This window comes from Nomascus leucogenys, chromosome 21, assembly GCF_006542625.1.
Source record: "Nomascus leucogenys isolate Asia chromosome 21, Asia_NLE_v1, whole genome shotgun sequence".
Classification (NCBI taxonomy): domain Eukaryota; kingdom Metazoa; phylum Chordata; class Mammalia; order Primates; family Hylobatidae; genus Nomascus; species Nomascus leucogenys.
Window position 1 is genome coordinate 45,253,258 of NC_044401.1, and position 13,253 is coordinate 45,266,510.

Here is a 13,253-nt window from a genome sequence, read left to right on the forward strand (position 1 = left end):
AAAGCGGTGCTGTTCAGTGTGTGACCCACAGACAGCCAAGGTCTTTGAACTAAGTCCAATCCACAGTGAGATGAGCACAGAAAATAAGAGTGTTTTGACAGTTCCACAACATCCAAGAGTGTGATGTATTTCATAAAAGTATTGGTCTGGCCAGGTATGATGGCTCATGCCTGTAATCCTAGCACTTTGGAGGCTGAGGCAGGAGGATCCCTTGAGCTCAGGAGTTCGAAACCAGCCTGGACAACAGAGTGAGACCCCATCTCTATCTTCTTCCCCAAAAAAAAAGTACTGGTCCAAAATAGGTTGGAAACAAGTAAAACTGGTTCTTTACCACAGTCAGTTTGGGAAGCACTGGCCTAGAAGAATTCTCACACTCATGCAAACGGATTTGTACAATTATATATCTATTTATCTATATCCCCATATACCCAAATGTTCATCATTAGGAAAATATATTACACAATTATGATGTAGCCTATGAAAGAATATTATTCAACAGTTAACATGAAGCTGGGCACGGTGGCTCACACCTATAATCCCAGCACTTTGGGAGGCTAAGGGGGCCAGATCACCTGAGGTCAGGAGTTTGAGACCAGCCTGGCCAACATGGTGAAACCCCATCTCTACTAAAAATACAAAAATTAGCAGGGTGTGGTGGTGCACGCCTATAATCCCAGCTACACCAGAGGTTGAGGCAGGAGAATCACTTGAACTTGGGAGGCAGAGGTTGCAGTGAGCTGAGATCGCGCCATTGCACTCCAGCTTGGGCAACAGAGTAAGACTCTATCTCAAAAAAAAAAAAAAAAAAAAAAAAAATTAACATGAATGAACTACATCTACATGTATGAACATGAATAAATCTCAAATAATTTTGAATAAATGAAGTTGCAAAGTAATACCTACATTATGATAATTATATAAAATATAAAACACAAAATAATACTATATTCACATAAAAGTAAATGTTTAACAACGTGGATAAGAAAGATGCACACTAGCTTCAGAAGAGAATTTAATTCTGATGAGGGCAATTAGAGAGTGGGATTGCAACTGGGCAACATAAAAGGCTTCAACTATATCTGCAATCGTTTATTTTTAAAAAACCTGGAGTAAATATGGAAAAATGTTTACACTATATCTAGGTGATGGGTACATAGATGTCAATTTTTTCTATATTTTTCTGTATTTTAAAACTATTTCATGATAAAATTCGCTTCAGAAAATATTTTTTTAATTCTAGAAAGCCAACTGTACATACCAGAACATTAGGGGCTCTTTATTATTTGCAGCATCCAGGGATCCATTTGTCTTCCCATTTACTTAATGCCAGTCATTGGTCTTTGGGCCGTTTCTAAAGCCTCTTTGCTAAAGAGGAAGCATTGGTTCAGAGCCCTAGAATAGGCCTAGGGTTGCCTAGATGCTGGTACTAGTTTTGTTACTGATTTGTGACAAGCGCTTTTCCACATATAAACCTTTAAGCAACTTGATGCTCCTTTCTATAATAATGGTAAAGATGAAAGGAACACATGGAATGAACTTGGATGTAGAGATAAGATTAAATATATGTGTGGTAGAGTCAGATCTGGGTTTAAGTCTTGCCTTTGCCAGTCACTATGAGCCTCAGTTTCCTAAAACAGTCTCATTTTCTGTTTCCTAAGGTGGGAATCCTAATAAATAATACCTGTCTGGACTTGGGATGATTTGATGAGAGAACAATATTATTGTTGTAGTTATTCCAAATCTGTCACTTAACTGTTTTATCTAGAAAGGTAGTAAAATGAGTTCTCCAGCAGCTAATGGCAGCCATTTTCCAAAAAAGATGGGATGAGCATAACATGCCAATCCCTCTGAAGAAGCGATTAACTAAGTAGGTGTTTCTAATCTAAATGATGCCACATTCCTTTATAACCAGGCATTTAAAGTGTCTTGGAAATGGTCTTATCCCAAGTCAGGACACCAACTAGATGATGAATTACATTGCTTCCAGCTCTGAGATTCCCATAACTTGGGCCATGGTTGCATGTCTCCAGTTGCTTACATGGAACAAACTTGAACCAACAAAATAGAAATTATTCTTGGTCTTTAATTTGTACTTCATACTCTTGCCATTAATTTTCGCAGAAAGCAAAGAAGCAGAAGTAAATGACAACAGGGGAAGAGGAATGGTCATTCAAAATGTGCATTTGTGAATCTCAGAACCGGGCCATGATGTGCCATGGAACAGAAATCTTAAGCGGTCATCTGTCTCGCCTGGTAACACAAGGCACAGTTAATGTGGCCGGGCTTCTAGTTCTACTGACACGACATGTGCTGATAATAAGTCTTGAAGGCTTGGATTCAGTAGAGCCACATGGAATCACAGGGGTCTAGTGAATGAAAAGCTTCTGCAAACTTATCAGCAGAAAGATAGCAGAGAGGCCCTGCTTCTATTACCAGTGTTCTGAAGATGTTTATCACCCAGCCTTCTGAGAACAGTAGTTTGACCCATACCAAACACTTCAGAAACAATGTCAACACACCCAAGACCACAGCCAGCAAGGAATTTTCTGAGATAAGATTACAACTTTTTCCTTAAAGAGATGCCAACCAAGTTAGTCGAGCTCCTAATATTCCCTGAGTATAGCAACCCTGTGAGTTATCCTTCATACCAGAGAATTTTAGAAGCTCAATTTTTATGCTTCCAAATGCAAATATTCTGCTGCTGTTTTCCAAATTATGCACAAAACTCTAGCAATATCCAAGAAAGTTCCAGCAGGGTCAAGGCTCAGAAAGCCTGAGATTTGTGCCCATGAGACCAGCCAGTTGTAGCCACTGGAGACAGCTGTCTATTGGCAAAAGCATCCATTCACCTTTCCTTCCATCCTTCACTCCCTCCCTCCTTCCCTCCCTCCCTTCCTTCCTTCTGTCCCTTCCTCCTTCCTTCATTCCCTCCCTCCCTCCCTCCCTCCTTCCTTCCCTCCTTCCTTCTCTCCTTCCTTCTTTCCCTCCCTCCCTCTCTTCCTTCCTCTTCCTTCCCTCCCTCCCTTCCTTCTTCTTTCCTCCTCCTTCCCTCCTTCCTTCCTTCATTCCTTCTCTCCCTCCCTCCCTCCTTCCTTCCTCTCCTTCCCTCCTTCCTTCCTTCTCTTCTTCCCTCCCTTCCCTTCCTTCCTTCCTTCCTTCCCTTCCCTTCCTTCCCTTCCCTTCCTTCCCTTCCCTTCCTTCCTTCCCTTCCTTCCCTTCCTTCCCTTCCTTCCCTTCCTTCCCTTCCTTCCCTTCCCTTCCCTCCCTTACCTTCCTTCCCTTCCTTCCATTCACTTCCCTTCCTTCCTTTCCCTTCCTTCCCTTCCTTCCCTTCCTTCCCTTCCTTCCCCTTCCTTCCCTTCCTTCCCCTTCCTTCCCTTCCTTTCCTTCTTTCCCTTCCCTTCCTTTCCCTTCCTTCCCTTCCTTTCCTTCTTCCCTTCCCTTCCCTTCCCTTCCTTCTCTTCCTTTCCTTCCTTCCCTTCCATTCCTTTCCCTTCCTTCCCTTCCTTTCCTTCCTTCCCTTCGCTTCCCTTCCTTCCCTTCCTTTCCTTCCTTCCCTTCCCTTCCTTTCCCTTCCTTCTCTTCCTTTCCTTCCTTCCCTTCCCTTCCTTTCCTTCCTTCCCTTCCCTTCCTTTCCCTTCCTTCTCTTCCTTTCCTTCCTTCCCTTCCCTTCCTTCCCTTCCCTTCCTTCCCTTCCCTTCCTTCCCTTCCCTTCCTTCCCTTCCCTTCCTTTCCTTCCCTTCCCTTCCTTCCTTCCCTTCCTTCCTTCCCTTCCTTTCCTTCCTTTCCTTCCTTCCCTTCCTTCCCTTCCCTGCCTTCCTTCCCTTCCCTGCCTTCCCTTCCGTTCCCTTCCCTTCCTTCCCTTCCCTTCCCTTCCCTTCCCTTCCTTCCTTCCTTCCTTTCCTTTCCTTTCCTTTCCTTTCCTTTCCTTTCCTTTCCTTTCCTTTCCTTTCCTTTCTTTTCTTTTCTTTTCTTCTTTCTCTTGCTCTATTGCCCAGCCTAAAGTGCAGTGGTGTGATCTCAGCTTACTGCAACCTCCACCTCCTAGGCTCAAACTGTTCTCATGCCTCAGCCTCCCAAGTAGCTGGGATTTTAGTCATGTGCCACCACACCAGGCTAATATATATATATATATATATATATATATATATATATATATTTTTTTTTTTTTTTTTTTTTGTAGAGACGGAGTCTTGCCATGATGGCCAGGCTGGTCCTAAACTCCTGGCCTCAAGTGATCTGCCCACTTCTGCCTCCCGAAGTGCTGGGATTACATGCATGAGCCACCATGCCCAGCCATACCCTTTCACCCTATTTCAGGATTTTATTTCTTCTCTGTTGGCTACATGTGGGCCAGAGGGCCTCCCAGGTAGATTAGACCTCTAGTCTAGGTCTAGGGCAAAGTCATTATAGGAAAAGGTGACTCAGTCTTCGAATAGGTATGAAAAGCCACTGTAATAATTTGTTTAAATACCTAGTCCTGTGTTTGATTTAAATATCAGTATGCAAACTGGCACTGTCAGGGGGCCTATGTGCGGGTGAGGTAGAGCTGGTCAGGTATTCTCCCAAGATCATGGTGATGATGAGAAGCATCAGCATACACAGAGACAACTCACCTTTGATTTGTTCAGATGCTAATGGTATCACTTCTTGCTTTGAAGTGTCTCATGTTTATTTCTTTGTATTCCCTGTGCACAGCCCTAGTATGGCTTTCTGGGCTCTAATTCCTCCTTCCCAGGGCTGTGCTGTATATAGTTGCCAAGATTAATTAAAAACAAAGCAATAACAACAACAACAACAACAAAAAAAAACCCTTTTTATCATGTCATTTCCCAGTAGTCTCATAATAAAGTTTATACTCCTCTGGTTTATTATTGAATGTCCTCACAAATTTTTCTATCCAGGTTGTCTTTCTCCACTAATCTTTATTTCATCCAAAGGATCTATTACTGGCTGTTAACTTATTTTTCATTTTTCCTGCCTCTGTGCTTTTGTTCCTGCTGTTTCTCCCTTTTGGAATTCCTTCACCCTTCTATTCAGATACAGCTCTTCTATTAAATCTTTTCAGATCAATCCTGCCTACACTGATCTGATCCTCCTCTGAATTCTGCTTACTTGTCAGCTAAAGTCATACCAGCCCTCTGGCAATTAATCACATACAGCCTTATGAATTTATCTTTATATTGCGTGCTCAATCTTGCTTTTTCATTCTCTCTCTCTCTCTCTCTCTCTCTCTCTCTGCTTCTCTCTATTGTGTATGGATGTCTATGTATAGCTAGGTAAGAGGTCTATGAAAATAAAAATCTGTCTTATATATCTTTATAATAGATGACCTAATTGGTGCTCCATGACATAATTATCACTTAGGAATTCTCACTGAGGATCTTGATTTGCATGCTGATGCTCCTGTGCAACTTTCGAATGTCCGGGGATCCTAGCTTTCTCAATACTGGTAGAAACAAGCACTGAGAACTAGGAAGAAATCTGAAGTGGACTTAAAGGGCTTTCTTTTGAATAACTCAAAACTATTCTCTAAAGCCAAGGTAGGTAGATGCTAATGCTGATGTCCTCTGAGTTTAATGAGTATTCAGAAATCAAGGATTTAGGGAAAATTAAATAAAGTTTGCTCAATGTGCTTTTCCTGCATGCCCACATCTGCCACATGCCTGTTCTAGCCTCTCTATTCTTCCATGGCAGCGTGGCTTTCCCTGGACTTGCTCTTCCTCCAACCTCATCCCTAACCCCATATGCAGAGGGGGCCTAGAGAACTGGGCGGGTGTAGACATGAAAGGCTCAGTAGTTGTTTGTTTGTTTGTTTGTTTGTTTGTTTGTTTTGAGATGGAGTCTCCCTCTGTCACCCAGACTGGAGTGCAATGGTGCGATCTTGGCTCACTGCAACCTCTGCCTCCTGGGTTCAAGTGATTCTCCTGCCTCAGCCTCCTGGGTAGCTGGGATTACAGGCATGAGCCACCACACCCGGCTCCAGTAATGTAGTTTGGTGCTCAAGTCTGGCTGTCTGGAGTTCAGATTTCACCTTGCCCCTATGAGCTGTATGTCCTTAAGCAAGTTAACTCTTTAAGTCTGCAGTTTCTTCTTCTGTAAAATGAGGATAATGACAGAACCTACCTCATAGAGTTATACGGAGAATGAAATGATAGTCCACATAAAATGTTTAGACTATTGCAAGCATATTATACGATTGAAAATAGTCAGTATATGGCATACAGCTTACAAACAATATGCTGAGATTTAAAAAAACAAAACAAAACAAACTCTTGTTCTCCAATCACTGTGCCTTTAAAACAGTACAATAATTCTCTATACTCTGTCTTGTTTCTCACACCCATGCTCTTGCATCCTCTCTAATTAGGCCATGGCCCCCTCCATTCCACTACAGCTGCTTTTTTCAAAGTCACCAATGATCTCCATGTTGCTCAGTTTTAAGACTTAATTCTTAGGTCAACTCTCCTGACCTATCAGGCAGCATTTGACACAGCTGATCTCTCCCTTTGTAAGACATTTTCCACATGCAGCCTCCAGAACACCCCACCCTCCTGGTTTTACTCCTACCTCACTGGCTACTTTCTTGTCCTCTTGTCTTCCTGCTTCTGGTTTAGTCTTTGGACTTTGTCTTTATCCATACCCATGCCTCTCGCTGATCTCACCCAGCTTCATGGCTTCCAACCCCATCTCTCCTCTGACAACTCTGCAATTATCTCCAGCTCACCAGCACTTTCTCCCCTGAGCTCCAGACTTGAAGGCAAGCTGCTATTCATTTTCTCCACTCAGGTATCTAACGGGCATCTCAAAGATGTCTAAACCTAAACTCCTATATATCCTCCCCGAGTCCTGTTCCTCCTATATACTTCCACATCTCAGGTACCCCGTCCGAACCTCAGACCCAAAACCTGAGATACCCTTGGCTCTTTTTTCATATCCCATGCACACACAGTCTGTCAGCAAATCATATTGGCCCTTCCAGCAAAACATCTCCAGAATCTGATCACTTCTAACAACCACTAGGACCACCCTACTTCTAAACCACCAACATCCCTCACCTGGAATAGTGCAGTGGCCTCCCAACAAGTTTCCCTGTTTCCACTTGCCCTCAATATAGAAACCAGAATGACCTTTAAAAATGTAAGCCAGATTGAATCACTCTGGCTCAGAGTCTTCCAGTGGGTTTTCACTCCAGGTAAAAGCCAGAGGCATAACACTGGCCTACCACGTGCTTGTCGACCCAGCTCCCAGCAGCTTTTCTGACTTCCTTTCTTACTGATCCCCCCTGGCTTACTCCACCAAGGCCACCCCAGGCCTCGCCTTGGGACCTTTGTGTTTGCTCTTCTGCCCAGAAGGCCCTTTGCCAGATGGCGTCACCACCACTAGGCCTTGGCTCACATGTCATGTCATGAGACTGTCCCTGACCACCTGTTCAATCTGCACCTCCTCTTCCAACCCCAGCACTCCCTAATCCCTTTCCGTACTTTGTGTTTTGATGTAGCACTTCTCACCACCTGTCATACTTTTCATTTTGCTTATTTTATTGTGATAGTCTATTATATGTGTTTTCCACCACAATGTAAACTCCACGAAGGCAGGAGCCTCTGTCTTCTGCCCACTCCTATATCCATAGTACCTGGAATGGTGCTTCACACATTAAAAACTGAGTGAGTGTTTGCCTTTCTTGCTGTTCTTGAGAGGATTCTCTGGACTGGGGTCTACAGCTGGCCTGGACATTCTGCCTTGTGTCCTAGCTTCCTGAGGATGGAGCTGTCTCACTTCCAGGTTTGCAGCCTGCCTTCACCACCTCTGACATGGCTGTGTTTGTCTATTTTCTCAGATGCATACTCTCATTCCTCAAGTGAGAATGGAGGCAAGTCCGAGTCCGTGGCCAACCTGCAGGCCCAGCCCTCCCTGAACTCCATCCACAGTTCCCCAGGTCCCAAGCGCTCCACCAACACTCTTAAGAAGTGGCTGACGAGTCCTGTGCGTCGGCTCAACAGCGGGAAGGCAGATGGAAACATCAAAAAGCAGAAGAAAGTCCGTGATGGTCGGAAGAGCTTCGACCTGGGATCTCCCAAGCCTGGGGATGAAACAACCCCTCAGGGAGACAGCGCTGATGAGGTACTTACACGAAGCCCCGGAGTTGTCCATCAGGAAGGCCTTCTGACATGTCTCCTTCCTCAGGTTTTGTCGACTAAGCCATCTCAAATCTCCACTAGTGTGTTATCTTGAGCCTAAGTGATTTGGATTCTTTTTATTCTTTTTTTTTTTTTTTTTTTTTTTTTTTGAGACAGAGTCTCGCTCTGTCACCCAGGCTGGGGTGCAGTGGCACAATCTTGGCTCACTGCAAGCTAAGCTCCGCCTCCCGGGTTCACACCATTCTCCTGCCTCAGCCTCCCAAGTGGCTGGGACTATAGGTGCCCGCCTCCACGCCCAGCTAATTTTTTTGTGTTTTTAATAGAGACAGGGTTTCACCCTGTTAGCCAGGATGGTCTCGATCTCCTGACCTCATGATTCACCTACCTCGGCCTCCCAAAGTGCTGGGATTATAGGCATGAGCCACCATGCCCAGCCTGATTCTTTTTATTCTTAAGACATTGGCCAGTTTGATTTGTGGCCGATTCAGAAACTGACTGGCACCTAAGACATCCAGCAGACAGAAACCATTTGCCAGATTTGGAGATAGGACCTGGGCCTGAGGGGAGTCATTTGGTCATTAGTTCCCTACCTCTACTAAGGACTACATTAAAACCAGCTAGACCTGTTTAGATTTAGAATAAAAGAATGAAGGTTGTTTCATTTTGAAAACAGGACTGTACTGGGAGATTGTAGCTGTTTTCAAGTCTCTCGAGGAGTGCCACACATCAAAAGGAATAGACCATCCAGAATTACTCCAGATAACTATGATGAACAGATGAAGATTACAATAGGCAGGGTTTCAGCTCAAAGAAAAACTTTAATCTAGGAGTCAATCAGTGATTAAATGGGCCTTCATGAAAACTAATGAACACCCATACTGGAAGGTTTGAGAGACTGTAGCCAAAGTTAGGCTGGATGAAGCTGAGATTCTGTAACCAAAAGACAGTGGATATGTTTTGGTTGGGGAAATGAGATACCTGTTTTATTTGGCACACAATCCTGCTCTAATCACTGATGTGGCTAAGAAATTCTTTGTGATGTGTAATCGGACCCCCTCTTGTGATTTTATGCTACCTGTCATTTTTCCCTCTGGAAATGGCAGCTAAGCCTGGCGGCATTTGGGCTATGGTTTCATAGCCCTACAAAAATGTAAAAGTTAGGCTCTCTCTGACTACTTCCAGCTTTTTTTTTTCTTGCTAATCGATAAGATAGATAGTTTCGGTTTTGCTTCTTTTTGGGGGTATGTGTGTGTGTTCCCCACTGGTGCTCACTCTCGTTTGAAATAAGCAGGTGTATCCATGTATCAAAAGAGGAAATTGTGGCTGAACAGTTAAGAGTGAGTTGAGAGAGGAACTCTCCTCCTATGTATTATTTTTGTTAATGTCAAGTCCAGAACCACTGGCATGTTTAGCTTGTGACACAGTAACTAATGCTGCTCTTTTGTTCTAGAAGAGCAAGAAAGGTTGGGGTGAAGATGAGCCGGATGAAGAGTCACACACACCCCTCCCACCACCTATGAAGATTTTTGACAACGACCCTACACAGGATGAAATGGTAGAACTTCTTTACTTTCTCACTTAAAAGAGCAACGTGCCGTGCGTGATTTTGTTTTTTGTGTGTGATGGGGGTAGTCATACTCTTTCTCCCATGTTATCCTGTCCTCCACATGAATCCATGCTGATATCAATTGTGTCTCTATTTGGTAGGTGTCCCTTCCCCAACCCTGGAGGTCCAACTTCATTCTAGGCAGTGGAAGGGGTATGTGCAGAATTCTCAAAGTGGGAATCTGCCTGGTGTCTTGTCCTGTTGATAAAGGGTAATGGCTCTGTCTTTGGAAGCAGCACATCCTAAAAGGAGCAATTCCAGGTAGTTCCAGTCCACAACCATTTTGTTGTACCCGACGGTACAACCTACATGTTAGTTGTTTCCCTGTAGTCAACTCTAAACTCTAACTAATGGTAGCTACCAGTCAAGCCCAGTGTTGGTCAAATTTTGCAATGACAGTATGAGGAATGGAGATGCTGCTAAGGGGAAGTTATTGTCAAAGGTGGGCAAACCTAATATGCGAAATTGCCTGACTTTGCTTTGCAAGATTCCCCGGCCCCCTGGCATGCATAGGCTCACTGGTATTTGAAATATCGATGCCCTCTGTGTCTCCAGTCACCTGGCGATCATCCCAATTGTTCTGGAGCAGAAGCGTGGGTTAGATGTGCTTCTAGGTACTGACCCGAGGCTTGGGGCAGCTTTACGTTCTCCCTCACTTGTCACTCAGTCTCCTCACAGCCCTGCTTTCACATCACTTTTTTTTTTTTTTTTGCCTTAAGTGTTGCTGATTCTCTTAGACTCTGGATGTGGAAGCGGCAGGTTTGGGTTTTGACTGTATGGCACTTTCCATTTGCTTTTTTAAGTGCTGTTTTGTTGCAATGGTGGTAGTGGATGCAGCAGCTTGTCTACCTGTCCCTCCAGGCTCTCTTGTGCTCTCTAGTGCTCTGCCCTATAGTGGGACAGCCTCCTTCCAGGAGGTGGCCCAGCAAGTGTAAGCAGGAAACAAATCTCTGTAATAACACTGAGTACACAATTCAAAAAGCACCGTCTGCGGGTGTGTCCTTTCTGGTGACATCTCAGTTCTTATTTTAATTCTCTCTGCTTTGCATTTGAATTGTTAACCAACAGACATTAATTGAAGTCTTCCTCTGTGCTAGGCTGGAAGGACAGAGTCTAGGGACTCTGAGACGTGGCAGCTGCCCCCATGATGTGACTCACCTAGTCGTGGCCCCTCCTAGGTGATGTTGGTGGCCCTGTCTTCAGGGCCAGCTCTTTGACTCTGGATTGTTGGGAAGAAACATTGTAGGAAGGCTGGTGTTATACCATCCTGGGTTCCTGAGACAGAAGTGCTGGTGCTTCACCTTGAGATGGGAATGAGACCCTGCCTACTTGTAATGTATTTTATAAACAGTGACTGTGGCCTGGGGAGTAGGGTGCCCATGTCTCACACAGCCCTCTGTGCAAGGGCACCGCTTGCAGAAGGTCACCACCCTCTCTCTCTAATTCTCTCAAACACAGCTTGTTTACAGAAATGGATGTTACATTGTTTCTGGATAATTTTTAACTGAGAATTCTGACTTACCTTTATTTGTGTAGCCTTTTCCTTATCCAGAAATGGGGCAGATGGCAACAGTCTCCTTTCAGATACATGAACTCTCCTTATTCCTGCTTGTTTGATTTCTGTATGTTTTTTATAAATGTTTGGGAGTGGGATGAACTTCAGAGCATCTAGCAAATGGAGTTGGATTTATTAAAACAATTTTTACAACACTGTCAAAGGAATTTTTAAAAGTTCACCGTTGTAATATTGTGCAATTGTCTTCTCCATGTTTCCTTCTAATCTTTTTCATATGTGTGTACGTTTTACTTTTACAATTATAATAGGCATATGATGTGTCCAATGTTTTATTTACTACCATTTCCTAAAATTGCATGAATTTTTTTCTTCCTAGCTGTAATTTTAATAGCTGGAGAAAACTTTGCCTATTTGCTGTTCCATAATGTGTTTGATCAGCCTGTTGGGGACATCCTAACAGGGTGTTTCCATTGTTTGCTACTATGGCTAATACTACTACTACATACAGATCACTGTGTATCTACAGCATTTTTTCTTTTGACTTCTGTCCTTGGAATAAATTCCCAGGAGTAGGATTACTGGATTAAAAAGAGGATAACTTGATTTTCCACATAGACGTAAGCTTTTTCCTGTATTCCCCAAGAGAGGAAAAAGAATATTGTTATATCTTCCTTAATTATAATTATTTTCCTCCCATCTCAGAAGCAAAGACTTAATAAAGTAACTTAGATTAGATGAGAAGCTTCATTTTTGAAACTTTCCCTCCAACCCAAGGGGCAAACTTGAAGGAGCCTATGTCCTGGTCTTGGGAACACCACTGCCCTCTGCTCTGATAAGCTGGAAGTAAAAGCACACACATACTGTGCAGGGTTAACCATTTCTCCCCCAGTTTCTTCTCAGGTAGAAGAAGGAAGAAAAAGCCAAACAAAAAACCACCATCCTTCAGTGAACAGGAAGCCCCAAACCATTGACCACACAAACAACCACACGGACAACTCCTCACTGCTGGTGCAGGGGAAAAGGGACACAGGGAGGTCCTGGAGTCGTCTCTCTTTACTATGGACAGGGTAGTTCCTGGCTGCTTCAGGACTCCTGCTAAAGCCTTTTATTACTTCCTAGTGTTCCAGTTCAGGGGCCTTACCAGAGCCAGCTATGCTTTGTGGAGGGGTAAGGGTGTATGTGTGTCAGGGGCAGAGGGGGAGAGGAAAAGAGAGGGAGAGAATATAGGAAGTGATTATCTAGCTTGCTGGTCTCTAAGGGTCCTGCCCCTAGCATTTTTGCTGGACACATAATAAAGTTCTATATCTAAGGCTGTAGTAAAGCAAGGACTGTTTTCCTTTTTTGGACACACTCGAGGCTGGGTTTGTTGAATACTTCACACCCCGAAACAGCAACGGGCAGCTGTGTAGTAGCCAAAGTCTTGTTTGCCCATGGAGCAGTAGCCCCCGCCCTCCAAGCTGTTGCTGTCAGTAGGTGCAGCCCTGGTCTGTAGGCCTCCCAGGAAGTCAGTGATTTCTCCTCTCCCCTCCTTCATAGGCCTGCCTAAGGATCGCCTAGTCCCATCCATTTGCTGCTGGCTAGAATTCCCGATAAGGGGTTGGGCAGGCCTGTATTACACCCACACTCTTCTCCCTCTGTCACCTCTTCCCTCTAAACACAGAACTTTGCTTCCCTTCCCCGGCTTGAGCTTTGGACTTTCTGTTTTATTTCCTGATCACTGTTCCTTATTCCTTGCTAATCTGCTTTTCCTCTGCTGCCTGATGTCTTGCAGTCGTCCTCTTTGCTAGCAGCCCGGCAGGCTTCCACTGAAGTACCTACTGCTGCAGATCTTGTCAATGCAATAGAAAAGTTGGTCAAAAACAAGCTGGTAAGTGGGGGTCCTGGAGGCAGTTCTGTGTGTGTCTCACTTCCACACTGCTCCAGCCTTGCATCTGTCTGCCGTTTTCTCTTTTGCACCTGTCCTCATTCCTCCTATGTGATTGCAGCTAAT

General features: G+C 44.2%; 1 protein-coding gene across 16 annotated transcripts in view; it reads left to right on the forward strand.

The window, feature by feature from the left end:
- KALRN (kalirin RhoGEF kinase) overlaps positions 1 to 13,253 on the forward strand; it is a 694,786-nt gene that overhangs the window by 589,341 nt on the left and 92,192 nt on the right. For 7 of the 16 annotated variants that reach the window (XM_030802195.1, XM_030802198.1, XM_030802200.1 and 4 more), the window contains 3 exons: positions 7,841 to 8,124; positions 9,592 to 9,696; positions 13,035 to 13,130. In XM_030802195.1, the coding sequence (XP_030658055.1) occupies positions 7,841 to 8,124; positions 9,592 to 9,696; positions 13,035 to 13,130 (485 nt within the window). The remainder of the gene's footprint in view (positions 1 to 7,840; positions 8,125 to 9,591; positions 9,697 to 13,034; positions 13,131 to 13,253) is intronic. The other 9 variants (XM_030802196.1, XM_030802204.1, XM_030802205.1 and 6 more) reach the window with 3 other exon arrangements.